The sequence below is a fragment of the Xenopus laevis genome, chromosome 4L, assembly GCF_017654675.1.
Source record: "Xenopus laevis strain J_2021 chromosome 4L, Xenopus_laevis_v10.1, whole genome shotgun sequence".
NCBI lineage: Eukaryota > Metazoa > Chordata > Amphibia > Anura > Pipidae > Xenopus > Xenopus laevis.
Genome location: NC_054377.1, coordinates 59856073 through 59879750, shown reverse-complemented (window position 1 = coordinate 59879750; position 23678 = coordinate 59856073). Strand labels below are relative to the sequence as shown.

Genomic DNA, 23678 nt, shown 5'->3' with positions numbered 1-23678 from the left:
TCCCAGATCTGTACCTGTGCCACGGTCAGTCATAAATATTGCCCCAGATCCTTACCTGTGCCAGCGGTCAGTCATAAATATTGCCCCAGATCTGTACCTGTGCCAGCGGTCAGCCATAAATAGGAACAGGAAGCATCAGAAAAAGGCCAGTCTGTTTTTCTCCAGTTTTCTTTAACCCGCCCCACACCAACGTGCCAGCCCAGCTCTCCGCCTCTCTCTCTGCTGCCCACTGCCGTCTTAATATGACATGATGGTGGTGACGTTGACGTCTGGACGCGCTGCTTCCTACAGCGCCTGCACAACCACACATTGAGAAGAATTGCTGGATGCCAAAAAATGCTCCGATGCCAGCAAATAATAGGGAGGTTGGGCGTTGCTGCAGGAGCCGGACCGCTTGCACTAATGGTGCAGCCATACAAATCACATTGCCTACTCTGCCTACCCTTAGTTTCGGCTCTGTATAAATGATTTTCTAGTAGGCTTATGGTTTGAAGATCCAAACAATGGAAAGATCCATTATCCGGAAAATCCTGAGCATTCTAGATAATAGGTCCTTTACCTGTATTACAATAAATATATGGAGATTCAATTGATGCAAAGTTATTTTAGTTCTCAGTCCCTGAGGTAAACAAATTTCAGATATTTCTAGTTTTACATGTTTCTATGACCTTTAACCACAATTCAGGGTAATCTTCCAAGCCTTCCCAACATGCTTTGTGTTGCTCTATAATCTTAGGTTAACAAGGCCAAACTATAAAATAAAATTACAATAACTTTATAAAAACACACATTTTACTATATATATATATATCGAGTTAAATAAAAAGTTTTTCTTTATTTCACCTGAAAATCCTGTGAGTGCCGCCATTTTTCACCTATACATTTACCCTGCTGGCTCGGGCACCCAGGTACTCTATCCTGTAAATGGTGTGCACCTTTGGCACTGTATATATATATACACTGTATATATATTGTGACATGCCACTGGCCTGCACATGCACTTTTATGGGGGAATTAGCGTTTGGTAGGCAGGTAGCATAGGATTTTGGAGTTTAGAGACAGGGACACCAAGGTTTAGGACAAAACACAGCTTTATTAAGCACTGGACATTCCCAACAAAAAGGCAACAGAAAAATGTTCAGGTTACAGGTCAACTTCACTGTAGAACATGCAGGGTACAGTTCAGTAAATACACTGCAAAACATTCAGGGTTTTCCCCCCTCTGGTCGCTCACCATTAAGGGAAACTCTCACCCTCTTGCACCTTGAAGTATTTGGGCTTCACACTCAGCCCTGCTGGCTTACCCTCCTGGGACTCAGACTCACTAGCCTCTGCCAGTCCTTTTCTGTTTCTTTCCCCACAAGGGATTTAGGCTCCAAGCTCTGGAACTCTCTTGCTGGCAGAAAAGCTCCTTCTGCCCAGCTCTGTCTCTCACAGCCCCTCACTTCCCTGGAGAGCTCTGAGTTGTGCTCACACAGCCTTTTTACATTGTCAGCTAGATCCTCTCTCAGCTGCCACTTAATTACCTGGCTGAGAGGGAATATGAACCCTACCTGAGCCAAGTATCCCTCTGCAACACCTATCTTGCAGTTTAAATGTACTCTTTTCCATGTACTTTCCTGCAAGTCAGTGGTGTTTTCCAAACACCCTGTCACAATATATATATATATATATATATATATATATATATATATATATATATATATATATATATTGCAAATGCCTACATTGATTTACTTTCTCTCTGTATTAAATAGAGCATACTTTGTACTTGATGTTAAAGGAGGCCTATCTTCCCCCTCTGTGCCATCCAAAGTGCAGAAAACAGCCATACTCCCATTTACCTGATCAGAACGGGCAGAGCAGCGCCCTAGGGTTTATTGCTACCTTGTGTCATTCTGATCCCTGACTTTAACGCTGAACAGGAACATGGATGCTGAAAGCCAATCTGGTTGATAAAGTGTGAGGCTGTGGCAGAAACCAAGAGCACCTATTTGATATGATAAATTCAATAAACTGGTAAAAATAGGTCAACTCAATATTTTTCATTATTAATATATATTGTAATATTTTTTAGAATCACATTTTTTTTAATATACAAAAAAGTTTCTTGCTGGACGTTCCCTTTAATGTTCAAATGTTTTTAATAGTCTTCATATAGAGTGCTTCATAAATGTTTTATTCAGTCAACGTATTTGTCCCTCAAGGGACCCCTTTAACACCTGTGTAGAGAAAAAAAAAACAAAGCCTGATATGTTTTGCAAAGGCAACAGTAGGATTATATGAGCTGATGATAAATGGTTAAATTAATTCCGAAAACAAGAAAGCTCTTTTATAAATTCCCTAATGTTTGAGAAAAGGTTGTTATGGAGAGACAGCTGGGCACAGGATCAAATCATTATGGAAACTTTTCGGTGCTGATTTGTTTTCTTGGCATGTTCTCCAATATGATGGCACACACTAGGGTATTGCTGTACAGTGTGTTCCCATTAAAATCCAAAGAGGTGTGTCCATACACACAGGCATTGTACATGAATTTACAATTTTAAACACAACCCATGTATAAGTAAATATAAAGACAAACACACTCACTGTGCACTGTTTCTCATCTTGCCTCAGGTGGCAGATCCTGTGAGTTACCAGGGGCTGCAAAAAAGCACTTGGTAATTTTAAGACCCGAATTTCAGGCTTTTAAAACCAGAAATTCAGCTCTTCTAGTGCAAGAGAGCGCAGTCCCTGGACCCCATGTAAAGGTGAGCACAGGGTTAGGGGGGAGGCAGCACAGAGGCCACATCAGGGTGGCAGGGGGTAAAAATCATTGTCACAGTGTGCTTGTATGATGTGTGTTTATGCATTTCAGAATTTCACATTCCGGAATGTGTGTTAAATGGTAAACAATCTTGCATATCGTGATTTATTATTATTATTATTGTATGATACAGGTGGTACAGAGGGCCCTGCTCATTAAACCTTACAATTTAAAAGGAGAGGGGCTAATTGTAGCAGCATTGACAAGTATAGGTATAAGATCCTTTATCTGGAAAATGGTTATCCAAAATGCTCTCTATTACAGGAAGGCCATCTCCCATACAGTCCATTTTAAGCAAATACCTCTCATTTTTATAATAATAAAACAGTACAAACAGGAGGAAGCACAACGAAGGTCTGATGGGGGAAGAGTGTAAGGCACACTATTAATTAGCAGCAGGATGTCCTAAAATACCTTTAGATTGTAAATTCTTAACCAGGGCCTGGTATTTGTTATGCAAATCTGTATGTTCAATGTATACACCCATTCATTATACAGCACTGCAACACATGTTGGTCTTTTATAAATACGCGCTATTTACAATAATAAGAAAATCGCCACTGTATGTAGCTTCTAGTCAAACTACCCAGACCCCATCCTCCAGCAGCATCCATGCTCCTCTGTCTTCAGTTTAGGGTAGTACTGTGCAGAGACTAGCTCAGAACCCATCGGTCAGCCAGGTTTGGCCTCAAACATGGGTACACATGGTGGGCTTCAGGTTGGATGCAGGTAAAACTGATCCTGCAGTACACACAGTATCTTGTAAAACTGCTTTAAGTTTATTGTGCCAAGAATCCCATTTCCCTGTGATTGCTGAACTTGCACATTAGCAGCTGGACAGACATTAGCAAAGCTACATTTTTGGGAGAGTCTCGTGTATAGGCACTTAGAGTAGGACTACACAGACGTTTTCCGTGCGAACCGGCGCGCTGCGCAAAAACGCAGGCGTCACGTCGGATGCGACAGAAATAAGGTAAGTAATAGCATTGTCGGATGGTGTCACAGCGTTGATCCGAGGCGACACGACTGTCAGATGCAGACGAAGTGCGTAAATCGTCCCTATAGTCCTACCTTTAGTCTCTCCTCTTGCTCTGTAAAATGTCTCCACTCCCCCACTAGATTATACTGGTGTTACTGATCTACAAGTATGGGTTGGGCACAGGTCACACAACACGGTGTTGACTGGGATTCATATTAGGCCCTTGCATTTCAATCCAAAGAGGCCCCCATGGGCCCAATAAATAGTCAATGTCTATAGCATTTTACATAATCCAATCTGGTATTTGCCAGGATCTAGAGAGTGCTAGTCCGGGCCTGCCTACAATAGCAACATTTTGCAGGATAGGGTCAGGTGTGTGGGTTATGGTTTTGTGGGCTATGGTCAGGTGTGGGTTGAGCTTTTCAGGACCTGCACATCACTATCACAGAGATTACATAAACTACAAGAACAGGAGCATCATTACTCATAAATCAACCCTCATGCACTGACAAGATGTAAGCAGATCTCCTTCTCTCAACATCAGGTCTGGAAGGCAATCTGTGGATTCTGAAAAATGCAAGAGAGGAAACTGCTAAACTGGCCATACATGGGCAGATTTTGTTGGTCACTCTGTGAAAGATCCTATCACTTATCAATCGTTTGAATGGAAGATTCACCCATCCATGCTAACTGATATAATGTATGATCAGGCCCCAACTGGCAATCTTTGAGTTCTGGCAAATGCCAGAGGGGCTGCTGTAAGATGCCATAGACAGTCACTGTGCAGTAGGCTGGTGGGGGGCTGGTTGGGCCTTTTGTACTTGAAATGCCAGGGCCTATTTTGACTCCCAGTCCAGCCCAGTATATGAGGAGACTTTGGTCATTTCTTTGTCGTATTGGCTGTCTGTCCCTTTACTTTCACAAAAGGCATGCACAATAAACAATCTTAACAATAAAAGGGGGGCCCAGCTGTGCTGCAGTTTTTGAAATAGCAAGCCCCCCCTTGGCATCACCGAAAACATACCGCCTCTTCAAAAGACCTGAACTGCCGGAAAGCCGAAGTCCCGAAGCCATGAAAAGACCCGAAGTCATGGAAAGAACCGAAACTGAAGTCCTAAAGCCACGAAAAGACCCAGAGTCATGACAAGAGCCAAACTTGAAGTCCTGAAGCCACTAATTCAATTCTACTGAACACCAATGTGTGTTTTTTTATTTTTTAAAGCCCTAGTCACCAATGTATTATTTTAAAGTGATACTGACATTAACTAACTACTTTTTAAAATATTAATTTACATTAAAGTTACCTATGGGTCATGTTGATCATTTTTGCTGAGAGGTTTGTTTTTGTAAGTTATTGTTGGTTGAAGTTTCTAAACCTGACTGTTTTGCCAACCTGACTGTCCCATCTCAGCCTGTCAGTTAAAGTTTCTAATGCTAATGGACTCCTGCTGCACAAATATGGCAGCCCCCTCATACAGTACATGAACATGGGAAAGTAAAAGTATCCTGCAAATACTTTATGGCAAAGTTCTAAGTAGCTTTCAAAGGCAATATTATGAAAGATGTAAAAAAGAGTTTAATTTCTGGTGTCATTATCTCTTTAATACTCTACAGGCCCCTGCCACCAATGTTTTTTTTATTTTTAAATATTCTCTGGGGCCCCAATTTTTTTAACTTGTAAGAGGGGCCCTGGCGCCATTTTTAACTTATGGGGGCCCTGGTGCCACAGTTTTTTTTAAGTTATAGGGGGCCCTGACCATCAATGGCTTTTTATAACTTGTGTGTGGGGGGTTTACCGTTTTAGCGCTGATGTCTTTTAACTGTGGTGTTGTATGGGGCCCTTTGATTTCTAATGGTGGCCCTGAGTACAAGGGATTGTAAACCAAAGAAATACATTAGAATTTGGAAGGATCTTTTCTTCCTTAATAGCAAATGTACAGACTACCTCCTGTGGCTCCTTTAATGAAATATATGTAAAGGAGGGAAGCTGTGGGGTAATAGCCTTCATGATTTCTAAATTAAAATATTTGTCACCGATCCCCCCACAGCCCCTTTCTATACTGTTTTTTAGAAGTGCCCCTAAGTGCAACGAGTGTATATTTGCATGTGCAACACCCCATTCGTGTTTGGACAGCAAACCTGCATACATGCACATTCTCTCACTTTCACAGCTTTTTTGAACCCTCCTTAAAGGGCAATTGGTTCCTTTTGGTGGAAATCAACACAATTTATAATGATAATATATTATTTACATTGATTGTATATTGATTGTATTTGTAAGAAAGACATGCTGGAGGTAGAACTGGAAGATATTCAATGATCGGCGAAGTTGTAACTAGGAGGCGGGACCTGGAAATCCACATCTAGGACTTAGACACGCCTTGCCTGTTTATGAACTAATTTTAGGCGGAGTTTGACAGGGGTGTGGTTTAAATAGGCATTGCTGTTTGTTCAAAACCTAAAAAACCCTTGGTTCCCCTAATTAACTTCAGCCTTTGAGACACTCCCTTCAGCAGTGCTCAATAAATCTTCTAATTTGTTTTTCACTTTATGGTCACAAAACTGCAGAGTTTTGGTATCATACAGAATGTTGACCTATACTTACACTGCCTATTTTACGTGTGTCCTTGACACCGTGAACATGACAACAACTGAGAATACTTTATAGTTACCTAACCCTTCTTATCTCTAAGGCCTCTTTCCAATTGCATTTGCATGCTGCAAAGTTGGTCTGACCACCCAAGTACCTGAGTTCATTATATATTGTTCATATTCAGTATCCAAAGTTGGTTGCATTTCTCACCCAAAGCCTTAGGCCAGTGGCACACATATAGTGTTTCCTCCATTGGTGTAAGGCCAAGGGCCCATGGAGCATTAGCTTCACTGATCTCAGCCTGAATATTTTCTGCAGAAGGAGAGAAGCGGATCTGCTGACTACCACATCTCTTTGTATCTGGGCTTGGAAAGAAGAACAATCCAAGAATGCCTGTTTTTGAGTTTTTGGGCCGACTTTTGCTCCACTCCATGTACCTGCACTCAGACAGACACAGTACTTTTCACTGCAGATACACAGAAATGTGGATGCACTTCTCTTCGCCTGCAGAAAAATGCAAGCTGAGAGCAGTGGCTCTAACTCTGGGTGCCCTTGCCCTAAACTACCAGAAAAGGATGATCTGCTCCTGTTTGCCCACTGTTGTTTGTACATTAACAGGCAAAGCAGTGGACATGCACTGGGTGAATTTTATCAAAGAAACCTTAACAATGCATTTGTTTTTTTTTTTTGCACCAAATTTCCGTCCTGTTTCCCTGATGGTGCAATGCCATGCCTGTCACACAGGGTGGACAGGAGCAGATTGCCCTCTTCTTCGTTGGTGTTTTGATGTGTGACTGAGTCACTAATAAATAAAATCGAACAAGCAATAGAGCAAATGCTAAATTTTATTGCCTATGTAGTACAATTTCCTTCTGTCAGGCCCGAAAGCTCAGTTTGAAGTAGCGGACCAAGGAGGAAGCTTGAAGGTTTCCAAACACAATTCGCAGTACAAGATGGGGTCAAGAGTAAGGGTAGTCAGACGGGCAGAAGATCAGTTCAGGCAGCAAGGAGTCGTAAACGGGAACAGGCAGAGGTCGAGATCAAGAGTCCAAAACACAATAGTCGCACCCAGGAACACTGTGAAGTAGAACCTGTTCACGGGCAAAGGCAGTAGGTCTCAAACGTCGTTTTAAACTGGTGCCAAAACGTGCGTAGTGACGTCATGCGTCACGCGCTGACATTGCGCGTTGACGCTGCACGTTTTGACGCTGGCGATAATTCGCTGCGTCCAGACGAGGCGCCATTGCTGACTTCCCACATGGACCGCCATGGGCGGCGCCATTTTGGATGGAACGCCGGCGGGAAGGGACGCGATGGACCGCGCTCCTTACACCTTCGGACGACAAAGCTCCCAGTCTGTTTTTAGACCTGCGGTAATGGCACACAATGAGATTTCTATAATTTTGACACTGTGTTGGAGAGGGAAAAACAGTAGAAATCACCTTACATTCTTAATGAACAAGAATCTCTATGTAATCTCATGAAAGGACAAGATTAATTTGTAATGATACATACCAGTCACTAGACAGGAAACACTAGAAATTTGTGTGCATTTACCCTGCATGATGGCAGACAACCATCTTGTGTATTGGTCCCATGAACACTTGAGCCTAGGGTTGGACTGGGCCAGCAGGACTTAGGGGAAATAAACAGACCCAAGCATGCCAACCCAAACCCACTTCTCCTGGACACTGGGAATGCTCCCTCGCCTCCTCTTCCCTGATCCCGGCACAAGGGGGCAGACATCTGGAAGAGGGCCCTTAAAGGAAAACTAAACCTCCAATAAGGAAACCGAAGACTAGCGCAGCGGAGCTCACGGACGCCATCTTCTGGGTCTTTGGTCTCCTTCGATAAGGGAACGTTGTATTTGGCACATTCCTGTATTTGTACCAACTGCGCATGCATTGAAAAGTTCCGAAAATTGCCAAAGGGAAGAGGATCTGGAGAAGACCGAAGATGGCGCCCATGAGCTCTGCTGCTCTCCTCTGCATAAATAAGTGAGCATGCTGTCCAGGGGCACTTTCTGGAATGATAATACAATAATACACTAATACACTAAGAGGGTGGGAAGCAGGGAGGGGGGGGGCTATCTAGGGTAGTAGATGGGTTTTTTTGTATTGGGGGGGGTTTAGTTCTTCTTTAAGGTCGCAGCCCAGAAACCCCAGTCCTGCTTTAGTCTCACGATCCTTAGTGAGGATACTGGAAATATATCTGCAGTGTTTATTTCATCCAGGGATTCTTATCCTATAAATCAGGAGGTTGAGTCACCATGATCCTGTCCTTGATGTTGTAAACGAATCCCATACCTTTACCAAACTTCATGCTTACCTCCATACATTGTTCATACAGTATGTTGTTGTTCATGTGTACATTTAGTACAATTTGTAAGCTGCAAGCCAAACTGACACTTTTTCAACACGCTCAGTTTCACAACTGCTTTGAACCCTGGGTAATTGGTTCACTTCGGTGGAAATCAACCAAATTTATAATAAAAATACGTTATTTACCTTGATTGTTCTGTAAGGAAGGAACAACACGGACTATTTTGGCGTGATGCAAAGGAAATAATGTAAGAGATGGAAATGTAGGATGCAGTCGCAGCATTGATCCGACGCGACACAACTGTTGGATGCAGACGCAGCGTGCAGCATCTGCATCCGACAGTTGTGTTGCGCCGGATCAATGCTACGACACCATCCGACAATGCTATTACTTACCTTATTTCCATCGCATCCGACGTGGTGCCTGCATTTTTGCGCAGCGTGTGGGATTGCGCCAAAATCATCTGTGTAATTCCTCCCTAATAGTCAAGGTGCATAACGTATATTGATTGTGTTTGTTAGAGAGACACACTGGAGGAGGAACAGGAAGACTTTCATTGATTGGCTGCAGTTGTAGCTAGGAGGCAGTAGGGCTGCCCTCACAAATCAATGGATTCCCCCTCTCCCATCCATACCACACATTAGTTGCCAACGTTTATAACAAAAAAAAAACAGGATAAATATAAAAATGGGCACACAATGCCCTAACTAAGGCATTTTATTTATGTTAAACACCAACCTATTTTAAGAATTATTTCTACTAAAGACAATTGTGTGGATTTTAGCTTTCACTAACGTTCCTTTACAATGACTTTCATAAAAGAAAATACTTTCTCTCTTCCTAAGCATAGGTAAAGGACATATAAATGCCTCGCCTTGGCCAGTTTAGTCGCTCGGCACCTTTAAACTAGATTCTTATCTGATAAAGCATTAGGAAATGTACATACTATTCCTTTCTTTACAGCTGAACTTTCAAGCAAACAAGTAAACATTCGGGTTTCTTTCCCTTGTACAGTAATATTTGGTGGCAAGACAATTGTTTTCAGTCTCATCTGTACCTGCCTAGTGTCTGCAATAGGGTTGCCGGTATTTTACCAGCCTGGCCGGTAAAAATGATGGTTGATCCCAATGTTATTGACAGGGGCGCTTCGCCAATGAGGCGAGTTGAGGCTGTCACCTCAGGCGGCAGCGCACCACTAGGTACCAGGGGTGGCAAAAAATCCGATGCTGGTACTTTAAGAGCAGAATTTCCGGTTTTCAAACCGGAAATTCGGCTCTTCTAGCGCAGAGAGCGCACTTAGACTCTCTGCGCTATCGTCCTGGCCCTCTCTGCTGCCTCGTGGACCCCCTCAGGCTAGGGCTGGAACTAGGGGTAGGCAGAAGAGGCAGGTGCCTAGGGCGCAAAGGTGGAGGGGCGCCTCTTCTTCCGCCTTCCCCTAGCTCAGACCCTTGCTTCCTCACAACGAGCAGTTCCTCCTCTTCAGCGCGTACCTGTGCTCTTCCTCGCACACGTGCTTGTGCTTGGGCGTTGAGTCTCCACGGTCGGCAGCAAGCATCCTCATCGTGCAATTGTGCGCACGTACATGCTTTTGCGCAAGCACACGCAAGTGCTTCCGCGCATGTGCAAAAACGCTTGGGGAGGGGGGTGACGTAGCCGGCTGGGTTGCATAGGGTGCCCAGCCTGCTTGGCCCGGCACTGCCTCAGGCGCAAAAAGGTAAGCGCATGGGGGAGGGCAGCAACAACTACTGCTGCCTCAGGTGGCAGATGGGCCAGGATCGCCCCTGGTTATTGATAGGGAAAAAATATATATAGGCTGGTATTTTTTTCCAGATAAGGTGGCAACCCTAGTCTGCAATAACATTGCCCCATGCATTTTGGGTATTGGGAGGGGGGGCAGCAGCTGTACTCGTTCTGTGATAGGGCCTCCACTGCTGACAGGGAGCTGCAAAATCAGGTGGGGAGTGAAGAGTTGTACTGGGTTTCTCTTAAAAGCCGCACAGTAATTGGATAGACAGGATCCTCCCTCCTAGTTTATCCAATCACCATGTAGCACTACCGGGACTTAGACTTAATGGAAAAAACAATAGTATAGAAGCTGGGGAGGGTAAAAAAACGTGCAGGCACTTCAGTTCTACACTCCCCGCTTGATTCTGCAGTTCACTGACAGCAGTGGGGCCTGGTAACGGAGTACCTCGCACAAAAAGCACCAGGCCCGGGACAACGCCCAACCCTGGAGGCGGCACCCGGAAATCCACATCTAGAAGTCAGACGCCCCGTGCCAGTTTGTTGACGAGCTAACTTTGGGCGGAGTTTGATAGGGGCGTGGTTTAAATAGGCATTGCTGTGTGTTGTTGTGATTCGTATTGTGCGGACTGGCTCAGCTGCTTGTGAGGCTGCGGCTGTTGTGACTTGGTTTTGCTAATTGAAGTAACCGGAGAGACGTGATTATGGCGTTTCGGGCCTACAACAAGTTACTGCTGTCCGTGTTCCCTTCCAAATGGCCTCGCTGGACTCCCAGGCTTGGCTCACTGAGATCGGTACCAGCCCGGATGTGCAATATAAGTGGCTGTTCCTACAAGCTGAGGAATGTGGATTGTGAGTAGTTTCATGAATTGCCAATTATATATGGATGAAAAAGGCAGTGAAAATAGATTTTCAGCGCTTTCAATTTTGAAGTTTTTGCAGAGTGTTGTAGTTCTATGCAGCCTGAGTACGTTTATCACTTGTTTCACTTGTCTGCAGCCAAACAATGATGTTTTTATAATAAGAGGTCCCTGTCAGCTCTGGACTGAGAGTCAAAATAGGCCCTGGCATTTCAGGTACCCAGTGGCCCAATCAGCCCACACAGTGGCCCAAACAGCCCACTAAATAGTGACTTTCTATGGCATCTTATAGCAGCCTCTCTGGCATTTGCCAGAACCCACAGATTGCTAGTCCGGGCCTGGTCCCTGTTATTTTTAGGCCCCTGAATGTGACTTTGAGCTTTTAAAATGTTGCACTTATATTGGGCCTCTATGGAAGTCCCATGTCATACATACATACATTGATCCATGGCAAGGCCAAGCATGTGCCCGTGTGCTACTTCTGCGCAGGTGAAGGTATCTTTAACTGGATACAACTGGGGCGGCCAATATATTCTTTATGCATTTATTTTTGTATAAATGCTCTACATTCTGTTGTTGTCAGAGGGAAGATCCTAGTTTGCTAATATTTTGGAGTTTCTATGTCAGAAAATTAGGAACTAAATACATGTTTCAACTAAATTGGGACCCAGAATAGTTTGGGCCTTGGGCATCTGCTGCACACAAACTAAATTTCAGTCCTAAACATAATGCAGTGGGTCACTTTGCAAACAGATTTTTTCACTTCTGCATGCATTAAAGGAGAGCTGTCACTTAAAAATCCTCCACGGTAACAGATGTTCAATACATCTGTTTTACACAGGCCTGGACTGACAGTCTGTGTGTTCTGGCAAATTCCACCGGGGCTGCTGTAAGTTGCCATAGACCGTCACTATTTATTGGGCTGGAGGGGGCTGTTTGGGCCTCTTTGTACCTGAAATACCGAGGCCTAATTTGAATCTTTGTTCAGGCCTGGTTTACATAATTTTTTCCTTATATAATTTAACTATTTCTGAGTCGCTCAACTTATTCATTTATTTATTTTTTTGCAGCTAATATATTAATTCTGGGAGCTGACAGACTAATTAAGCTTTTTCTAGTCACCGCTAACCTACAGAAAGTTTGTGTGGTTTATAATAGGAAAATTTTATGATGAGAAGGAACGCAGAAACCATTTATAGATCAAAATGTAAAAAAACACCTTCTCCTAATTAACTTCAGCTTTTGAGACACTCCCTTCAGCAGTGCTCAAATCTTCTAATTTGTTTTTCACTTTATGGTCACAAAACTGCAGAGTTTTGGTATCATACAGAATGTTGACCTATACGTACACTGCCTATTTTACGTGTGTCCTTGACACAGTGAATATGTAAACAACTGAGATTACTTTATAGTTACCTAACCCTTCTTATCTCTAAGGCCTCTTTCCAATTGCATTTGCATGCTGCAAAGTTGGTCTGACCACCCAAGTCACTGAGTTCATTAGTTGTTAAATTCACTGTCCAAAGTTGTGTTTCCTACCCAAAGCCTTAGGCCAGTGGCACACACAGTTTCCTCCACTGGTGTAAGGCCAAGGGCCCATAGAGCATTCGCTCCGCTGCTCTCAGCCTGCATGTTTTGTGCAGGCGGAGAGAAGCAGATCTGCTGCCTTCCACATTTCTGTGTCTGTGCATGGAACGAAGAAAGACCCAAAAATGCCTGTTTTCGAGTTTAGGGCCCAACCTCTGCTGCACTTCATGTACCTGCACTCTGATGGACAAAGTACTGTTCACTGCAGATACACGGAGATATGGATCTGCTTCTCCTCTCCTGCAGAAAAATGCAAGCAGAGAGCACTGGATCCAACTCTGTGCCCTTGCCCATAACTACCAGTAGAGAAAAGGATGATCCGCTTTTGTCTGCCCACTGTTTTTTGTGCATTGACAGGCACAGCAGCGGACATACACTGGGTGGATTTTGTCAAAGAAACCCTAAACAATGCATTTTTTTTGGCACCAAATTTCCACCCTGTGTTTCCTTGATGGTGCAATACCATGCGTATCACACAGGGCAGAGAGGAGCAGGTTGGTCTCTTCACTGGCATTTTGGTGTGGGTCTGACATTGATTAAAAAAAAATGTAACAAGCAAACTCTCTTTTGTATTTTTGCATTGTTATGCAAGTAAATAGCTTTTCCAGGGGTGAATCAAATGCCCCAGTTCAAAGGTTTATTTCGGACACTTTATCGCCAATGTGGTGTACAATTTCCTGCGGGCGCCAAAGCTCCCAATCTGTTTTTAGTCCTGCAGTAATGGCATACAAGGAGATTTTATAATTTTGCCACTCTCGACAGAGAGGGAAACCGTAGAAATCGCCATCCACTCTTAATGAATATGAATGTCTATGATCTGACTGTCTCTTGAAAGGACAAGACTCCTTTCTAATGATACATACCAGTCACTAGTCGGGAAACCCTAGAGATCTTTTGTCTGCCTTTATCATGCGTGTGGGTCCCATAACACTTGAGCCCAGGGACTGGGCCAGCAGGACATCATAGAAAAAAACAGACCCAAGCCTGCCGACCCAAACCCTCTTCCTCTGGATGTGGAAAATGCTCTCTTGCCTTCACAGCACAGGGGCAGACATCAGAAAGAGGGTCCTTAAGGTCAAAGCCCAGAAACCACAGTTCGATGCTGCTTTAGTCTTACTATCCTTAGTGAAGACACTGGAAATAAATCTGCAGTTTGTCATCCAGGAATTCTCATTCTTTAAGTGAGGAGGGTGGGTCATGATCCTGCCCTCAATGTTGTAAAGTTTCATCTTACAATAACCTATAGAAATTCAAAAGGAGATGTATAATATTACATCTAAAGTCCATATCCTGGTCAGGAGGATGGCCCAGGTCCAAGAGAGAAAAAGTTGGAAAATGCTGCTTTAAACTTTTCTCTCAATGGACAATATTAATCAGAATGTAATTGTCCACTTGCTTGTTGACTATAAAATATAAAACACCTCTTGTTCTTGAACAAACAACTGGCGCACAGTCAGAATAGGAGTTTTAGTCCAAGACTGGGGAACAACATTTAACACAAGCAAAGAAATCTGTATACAACTGTTTTCATAGCTTGGCACATTTCACAGTCTATTGAGTTGAAAAACAAAAACATATTGAGACTAATTCATCTCTTTCTGTCTCTGGCTTCATATATGTGCTGCATATAAAAAAACCTTTAATTTATAGCTATCTTAGGGTCCCTTATGTCATTTTTATTTATTTATTTATTTTTGGATGGACCACTCCTACAAGAGCTATTTTATTTGGTGCTGTGATCAGAAAAACTTTTTATATTATAGAAATCAATTCAAAGTGGACCAAAAAGGTACTTCCCATAAAATAAACCTGGGACAAAACTTGATGCTTCCCTCCATACATTGTTGCGTATGTTGTTGTTCCTGTGTACATTTAGTACAACTGGCAAGCTGCAAGACAAACACTTTTTATTTATTTTTTTTTAATTTGGTTTGGATGTTGTGCAATCCCTCTTGATGATTTTTTTTTTTTTTTTTTTGCTTCACAGTACACCCATTGTGGAAAGGTGAAATTGATGTTCCTGGGGGTTCTCGGCAGTCTCCAATTAACATTCGAATTCGAGACAGTGTTTTCCATCCTCAACTGGCACCTGTACATACTCAGTATGACCCAAATACTTGTCTTCACATCTGGAACAATGGCTACTCCTTCTTTGTGGAATTTGATGACTCCACAGACAAATCAAGTAAGTAATATCTACAGAAATTAAGATTGGCAATATATTGGTAACTGTAACAACATGCCTAAAAGGGTGTTTCACCTTTACGTTAACTTTTAGTATGTTCTAGAATGGCTAATTCTAAGCAACTTTTTAATTGGCCTTCATTTTTTCTTTTTTAGAGTTTAAATTTGCCTTCTTCTAACACTTTCCAGCTTTCAGATGGAGGTCCCTGACCCCGTCTAAATAACAATGTTCTGTAAGGCTGCAAATGTATTGTTATTGCTAATTTTTTTATTATTCGTCTTTCCATTCAGGCCTCTCCTATTCATATTCCAGTGTCTTATTCAAATCAAAATATGGTTGCTAGGGTCTTTTGCAAAAGAAATCTATAGATCAGGGGTCCCCAACCTTCTTTTTTTTTTTTTTTGCATACCGGGAGGGGGGGTCGCAGCAAATTTGGACTCACCGGCGTCCAATTTTGTCGCGCCTCATTTTTTGCGCACTGGGCTCGGCCCGGCGGTTGGGGACCCCTGGTATAGATAATGAAAGCATAATGCATTATATATAGAAACATGTGAAATGGATAGATGTTTAAGATGGTTCACTTTATGGGTAAATTGAGTTTTGGCAATTTTGTTTTTGACAAAGTGTGTTCATTGTGCATTACATTGGCCTGCCGGTGCTTTGTCTCAGGGGTTAATGTTATTGCGCAGTGCAGATGCACACCTGTGTTCATTTACAGTTTTCAAAAGGTCCCTGAGAGCATGCACAGTATGTGATCAGCCTTGTGCTCAAATTCTCTTAAATGATGCAATCCGTATTTGCATGATAAGGGAATAGGTAGCGCTGTGCCTGCTGCTATATTTCTAATTAACCCTTTCACTGCTTATTTTTCTAATACAATTGAGCAATGGTTACATTGGTTGTTCAGCTTTTTTTTTTCTTTTTTTCTTTTTAGTTCAGATAGTACACCAGAAATAAAGAATTTTTCAATTGATTTATTTTTGACTAAAATATCTCTAAAATTGAAATGCAAACTTTAATAGCCCCCCCCCCCTCTCTGGCCTTTCAGTCTGGCAGGTCCATAATCCAGGTGCAGATTCTGAACTGTTTTAAATTTCTACATTAGTTGACACATATCTAAGCAGCATCTGTGGAATGTTGGCAGCTATTGTATCAATTATAAAAAAAAAATCCAGAAAAGCACACTGCCTTATAGATAGAAACATGTGAAAATGGTTGATATACAAATCGCTGTTAAGGTGGTCATAACCGTTGCAATTGTGATCTTTCCTGGAAAAGATCTTTCCAGGAAAGAGCGTTTGTTTCAATACACACATTCAGAGCTGAATGGTCCGATATACAAGTAGAAACAGTACTACAAGTACATTCAACACTAACAATGGCCGATGTTCAGGTGCCTTTTAAAGGAGAAGGAAACCCTTTCGGCGCAACCCCCCCCCCCCCCCCGGGCAAATGCCCCTAACTTGTTAGTCACCCCTCCATGCAGGTCCTCTTTTGCTGAGTTCACGGGCGCCATCTTCGTCCGAACGCTCTTCTTCCCTTATTTTGCAGCGCATGCACACTAGGAGGCATTTGCCAGTTGGATCTACTGCGCATGCGCCGAAAGTAACGATGTTTCCAAAAAAAGAAATCGGAAACTTAGTGAAAAGCACCCGTGAATTTGGCAAGAGAGGACCTGCATGGAGGGGTGACTAACAAGTTAGGGGCATTTGCCCAGGGGAGGGGTTTTGCACCGAAAGGGTTTCCTTCTCCTTTAAAGGCGTTCGAGCAACGTTTTTCGGCCAGCCTGATCAACAAGCCGTCCGATATCCGTCTTCTGCTAATATCGGTTGGCTCCCACCATACACGCATCGAATAGCATACAAAAGATTTTTTGGACGTTATTAACAGTGCGTCTATGGCCACCTTTAGGCACGTGCTTTTAATGAAACTCAGGATTGTGATCAAATGCATCAAATTAAAACCGTTTGCAGATCTGATTCACGCAAGGCCATCTGAGGTGCCTTTTTGAAAGCCAAAGCAACTTGTATGTTTGTTTTTTTTTTTTTTTATTTTTCCCCACCGGCAATTCACTTTACCTGTGTGAAAGCATTCAAAGGAAGTTGGTTGCCCCAAGCTAGAGATTATTAATCACAGGCGACTTAGATTCACATTTGTCACTAGCCTTAAGGTCCCCATAGACGCAAAGATTTTTCTTGCCGAACGACCGATTTTTAGCAAAGTCTGACCAATCCTTCGAAATTATCGTGAGGTTAGTGGAATCAAACTATCATACATCTTACGATTTTTCGGCCGACGTCAGAAAATTGATCGGCCAGGTTAAAAAATCTTTGCTGGTCCCAGTGCAATCTATCTGTTTGCAGGGACAAGCAGGCAGCTACCCTTTGTTTTCCTGGCAAATTGGTCTTTTTAGTTGATGGACAATTCGTACGATCGTTTCGAGATAATCGTGGTCTCACGATGACGATCGGATCTTTTAAAAATCTTTACATCTATGGCCAGCTTAAAAGTATATTTCACATTGCTTATCCTTAATAACTGAGAAATATATATTTTAAAAGGGTTTGTTTTTTTTAATAAATCTGACTTATTCAGAGCTTGTGTTATCTTAGCTAAAGATCGTGGCACGGAGCATTTCATGTTGGATTCCACTTACAACTTTTCTGGCATAACCCAGACATAGCCTTACTAATTTCACACACAGGCAATAATTTCCCCAAAATGTAGATGTGTAAATAATAAGACATTAAAAACCTGCGAGTGCCAAAGCAGTTGTCTCCATCAGTTTGTGTGCAAATGAATAATTTTTATCTATTTAAAATGCACAACATTTTCCTTGTATTATTTTCAGTTGTTAGTGGAGGACCTCTGGAAAACCCATTTAGACTGAAGCAGTTTCATTTCCATTGGGGGAGAAACAATGACTGGGGCTCAGAGCATACTGTGGATAGCAGAGTGTTCCCTGCAGAGGTCAGTATAAAACACCCTTCTCTTAGAGCCATCATCATCATCCTGGAGCCTTCAGACTATTGGTAATTACATCACCAACCTTTGTAATTTTGAATGTTAATGGTTGATTGCAGTGCTGGTTCTCTGCTAAAATGTAAATGTAAAGTTTCATAATTTTAAGGTTGAAGCTAATGCATAACTAGAATTTCTTCTGCAGCTACGGAGCTACCTGTTGTGGCTACAAATTACACAATACTGATAATTGTCTCTTCTTTGATGAGGTATCCAAATGAGCACATTGTTTCCAAATCAAGATGGTGAGCCAGAAATGGCTGATTCTGGCTCCTGGCCAACAGTTGTATCACAATAGGGGCCTATGCACATCAGAAAAGGAGCCAATAATAGGCTGTTGTAGTCCTTGCCCAATAGTATTTTAGGGCAGGGGCGCTTGGCGACTAATCACCTCTTCTGCGCAGCGACAATCTACCCGAACTGCCTTTCGCCTGCTATAATGAGAGCACGCCAATGCACTCGCATCACTTGTTCTGCTCGTGTGCCCCTGCCCTTAAAAGTGCCTGTTAGATAGCTGCCCAATCCCTAGTCAAATACTTGTCAGGAAGGCTGTCGTTTTTCTCACTTGTCATTTTCTGGGCAGCAGATATTTGAACTATGTAATTTGACAAAAGTTTGTTTATGTCAAGAAAGACTGCATATATCTGAATGGAAATCGATTTTCAACACTACGGTATATGTTCTGTTTTGAGAATATTTGTAACATCTGTTGATACTGTGTATGTTTAAAAATGCCCATATGCAGAGAGCTTTGTTTACTTTTTCTCTTTTTCTGGCTATTAAAAGCTTCACCTGGTGCACTGGAACTGTTCCAAATATCGGACATTTGAGGAAGCAATTATGGAACCCAATGGTTTAGCAGTTATTGGCGTGTTCTTGAAGGTATGGCTGATTATAAAATTATAGGGAAGGTGTATTTGTCATCAGTGAAGCTTTTGTTCTTTGCACTGATGCCCTTTTCTTTGACTCCACAGATAGGGAAACAACACGAGAAACTGCAGAAGTTGGTGGACATATTACCATCTGTCAGATACAAGGTGATTTCAGCATACTAAATTGTGTAAATTGAGTGTTTAAATTCACCATAACGTTATGGCAAAAAATTAGCCTTTCCTCTAATTAGGTTATGAAACATATGTACCGGAAGGCCACATCTCCGCATTTAATTTTATGGGATGTTTTTGTATAGAACCCAGTGGACCTGTGCACTTATCACTGTATCAGCGAAATTTTCTGTGCAGCCCAGCTTCTGCCATGGAAATCATCCTCTTAGTATAGAAGCTGGAGTCCAGAACTACCATTCATGAAGCAGAGAATTTTTTACCTTGACCTGGGTATTATACCTGATGGTAGCTTTTTAAACAGTTGGGCATTATAAGTATGAGTTTTTGCAGCGTATCTGGTTGTGAGGGCTCAATTCATCCTAGCAACTAAATAGTGGTATGGATGAGGGACTGGAAGATCAATTAAAAGAATAAATAGCAGTACAATTGTAGCCTTGCAGAGCAATACTTTTTTGCTGTAGGGTTAAGTGACTCCCATTTGAAATATGAAGAAGTAGAATAATCCACTAAATATTAAATACCAGTTGAAAAGTTGCTAAGAATATAACATCTAATTGCATACAAAAAGAATTTTGTGTGTGTTTCCCCAGCTTATATGGGATGGTGGATTTTAATTGTTGGGCTTTTTCTTACAGCATCATTTAACATATTGTGACATATTTATAACTATTTAAGATTACAATTACAAAATGGTGCCATATTTCCACTACAGCTGTCACAGCTTTAGCTATTTCACAGTTTGCTCACCAGAGGGCGTTGGAGCATCATAATCGGTTCAGAATATGTATGTCAAATTTGTGTTAAATTATAACAACCGGCTTTTGCACAGTAAAATAATTCAGTGCTCAAATTTTCATATCTAATCAATTTACATAAAATAAAGACACTGGATTCCCTTTCAATCATCCACTTCTCACTGTTGGACACTCCACAGAAAACATACATTTTAGAGAAGCACAAAAAGAGCACACTATTTACTAACCATTGAAATTTCTAATTTTTTTTTTCCCCTTTGAATCTTAATCTTTTAGCTCTTTTTTAGATATGAAAAAAAAAGAAACCCCACAAATTTTTAAGATTTATTAGTGTAAAAACAATGAAAACCTTTAATACAAAAAAGGTAAAAGTTTTCGAATTCGTAAAGAAGTCAGAGAGCTGTTTTTAAATCAATTCAGACATTTGAGAGTTTTTAGATTTTTTTTCTTTTTTTTTTTTTTACTAGGAATGTCAGAAAAACTTGATTTTTAGAGGTATTCATAAGTTTTTTTGTTTTTTTTTTACCTTTGGATCGTTCAGCGTAATTTTCCGTTTGTACTATATTTATTTATAATAAATGTTATGACATTTGAGTTTAGCCGTGGTTCCAGAAACCGCAAAAATCCCACTTTTGGTAAATAGGCCACCAACAGTGCAGTATTGCAGTGTGCTGAGTGCAGTTACTTCAGTCAAATCAATTTCTCTGTGATTTGAATAGAAAAGAAAGTGGCATAAACCACAGCCATTTTTTTGCAGATTGTTATAATGTATCTTGCTTTATATAGGCATATGCAGTATTTAATATCTAAAATTTATGTTGTTTTATTAAGGATGCGCTTACAGAATTTAATTACTTTGATGCATCTTGCCTTTTGCCATCCTGCGTGGATTACTGGACCTATTCAGGATCTTTAACTACTCCACCACTGACTGAATCGGTGACTTGGATTATTATGAAAAAACCCATTGAAGTTGACCACAGTCAGGTGATTGATCTAAAAATTATTTTGTCTAAGTACAATTTATAGACCTTGTAACCCCTGTCTACATCTGAGCAATGTGATATGCAGGCTGGAGCCACAGTAAACTGTATTACTTAAGGGCTTAATCAGCATGCAATATTCAGTTGTCTGATGCCAAGGAACACATTTTAAAGGAACAGTAAAATTAAAAAATGAAGGTTTTAACATAATAAAAATATAATGTAGTGTTGCCCTGCACTGGTAAAACCAGGCCTGGATTTCGGGCTTGGGCGCCCTGCTGGATCCTAGCGCCCAGCAGCCTTGTGATCACACCCCCACCATGCGTATGCGTCAGAGCACTGGGGATTAACGTACAGAAGCAGGTATCCCCAGTGCTCCTTGGGTTGCGGCTGGGTGCATGCCGCCCCAAAAAACTTGCCTTGCCACAAATCCAGGCCTGGGTAAAACTGCTGCGTTTGCTTCAGAAACACTACTATTGTTTATATAAATAAGCTGCTGTGTAGCAATGGGGGCAGCCATTCTAAGGAGAAAAGGCTCGGCTTACACAGCAGATAAGCTCTGTAGAACATAATGGTGTTATCTGTTATCCACTATTTAACCTGTGACATAGAGCCGTTTTTCAATTTCTGCCATTGCTCCACAACAGCTTGTTTATATGAACTATAGTAGTGTTTCTGAAGCAAACGGATCACTTTTACCAGTGCAGGGCAACACTAAATGATATTTTCATTACTTTAAAACTTAATTTTTTAATTTTACTGTTCCTTTAAAATGTCTTCTTTTTTTGGTGTTACTGTATCTTGACCCTCTAGGGCACAGAAAATACAAATTTTGTTTAAACAATTTTTGTGATACAGTTATAGTGTAATCTCCACAAAAGCTGCCCTATAATCCCCCTTGAATTGTGAGCCTGTTTTGGCAGCGGGAGAGGCTACAAATAACCTGTTTTTTCCTGTCTTCTTTCTTTCACCACACTTCAATCCATATTTTTCTCCTCTTTCTTGCATTTCTAATTTCTAATCCACATCTTTACCACTTATTTTTTTTTCAATTAATTTATTTTATTGCATGAATAGAAATTACATTCAAACATTTATTTCCTCCTAACAAGCTTTTTTTTTTTATTGACCATTTAACATTTCTCTTAAACCTTTACTCTATATTATTATTAAAAACATTGTTTTTTTTGTAGCTGGCAGTTTTTCGCAGCCTTCTCTTCACTGCTGTAGGAGAGGAGGAAAAATACATGGTGGACAACTTCCGTCCTTTGCAGCCAATCATGAACCGCACCGTCCATTCATCTTTTGAGCCAGCTCTGCAAATATCTCACAAGAAGAAGTCTGAGGAACACAGGCAACAGGCTGGATAAATGAACACTGAGCTATTTTGCTTTCTAAGATTGGAAATGTTACTGGGAAGAAGAGTAGAGTAATCGTGTAGCAGCAGTTTGTGAATTGATGGAGTAACGCTTGTATCGTATAGCAATACCCCTCTTGACCATTCATCTCTACTGATCTTCCTTAGAACTGAAAAACTGATTCTCCTCTGTCAGGGCACAACTTCCTTAACTAAATGGTTTGTGTTTTGTTTTTTATAAATAATTTTTTTTAGGTGTACTTTACTCACAAAACACAATTTTTACATATTTGTATAACTGATATAACCTACTGAACCTAAGTGCTCTTAAAATGAAGCTGGGCAGCTTGGGAAGCAATTCACTTTACATAATATAAAACTAGCAAATTGTCTTTTTGCCTTGCTTTAACTATTTTTGGTTTAGCTTGAATTCATTCTTAGAGGTCCGTTTAAAGTATTATTTGAACCGAAATTAGTAGGGTTTAGTTAGTGTTCACTGTATACTTAACACTTGCTCTGCAAAATTTGCCTGGAATTTTTTTTTATTTCATTAAAGATTAAGACTGTTCAAGCAGTAGTAAGCAGGGACCTCCGACTGACCCAAAAATCAGAGTTTATTTCAGGTCATTGAATTAATGGTTCCCTTCTAGAGATTATATAAAACCAGTTTGCAGAAAACTATTTTGATACAATGACTCTGCTTGGTGTTACGAGATGCCATGGATATTTCTGAAATTCCTTCATGGTAAAAGGGGATGTTTTTAAATGTGTTTTTGATTTATTGAAACATAGGAGTCTCTTCTTGGTGTGTCTGAGATATTAAAATGATTGCACTTTATATAGTGAAAATGTATACTTATCAACACATTTATGGCAGCTTCCTCTTAAATGTACATGGTCATTCATTCTGCTAGATCCTAAAATTCTGAAAATATAGGTAAAGCATATTTTTAATGTAAGTGTGAATTCAGATTTACTTTTGCATATGAATAAATGGGTTTAAACAGTTTAGTGTATGTGGGATGTATATTTAAAAGTCCTGTATCAGTGATCATAAAACACACAGGTCTAAAATGTATTTTTAAAATAACAGCCTTAGATAATTGTTGTTCCCAGTATAATAACTCCGCTATCAAATGCATATCAAATATCCTTTTCAATTCAATGCTAGCGAAGGCCAAACAGTACAATGCTTGCAGATACAACTGGACTGAAATGACAAATGAAGGACCTTTATGTAAGAAACTTATGTTTTCATTTGTTGCATACAAAGGTAAAATAACAATGGTCAAAGAGCCCTAAGATGAATGTTGTTCATGTCTGTAGAAGTGTCAGTTAATATGCCCCCCTCCAGATATCTACTGTACTTGTTAAGCTTGCCAATCTTAGCCACTCGAGAATAATAAATCAGCAATGCCCA

At 41.1% G+C, this 23678-nt stretch overlaps 1 protein-coding gene across 2 annotated transcripts in view; it reads left to right on the top strand.

The window, feature by feature from the left end:
* ca5b.L (carbonic anhydrase VB, mitochondrial L homeolog) overlaps positions 1 to 23296 on the top strand; it is a 40521-nt gene extending 17225 nt beyond the window's left edge. Inside the window, 7 exon segments of one of the 2 annotated variants that reach the window (NM_001091190.1) lie at positions 11078 to 11298; positions 14881 to 15078; positions 17930 to 18048; positions 18886 to 18981; positions 19074 to 19136; positions 20750 to 20905; positions 22095 to 23296. In NM_001091190.1, the coding sequence (NP_001084659.1) occupies positions 11151 to 11298; positions 14881 to 15078; positions 17930 to 18048; positions 18886 to 18981; positions 19074 to 19136; positions 20750 to 20905; positions 22095 to 22271 (957 nt within the window). In that variant the 5' untranslated portion in view covers positions 11078 to 11150 and the 3' untranslated portion in view covers positions 22272 to 23296. 2 annotated transcript variants of the gene reach the window in all.
* Positions 23297 to 23678: the final 382 nt, after the last annotated feature.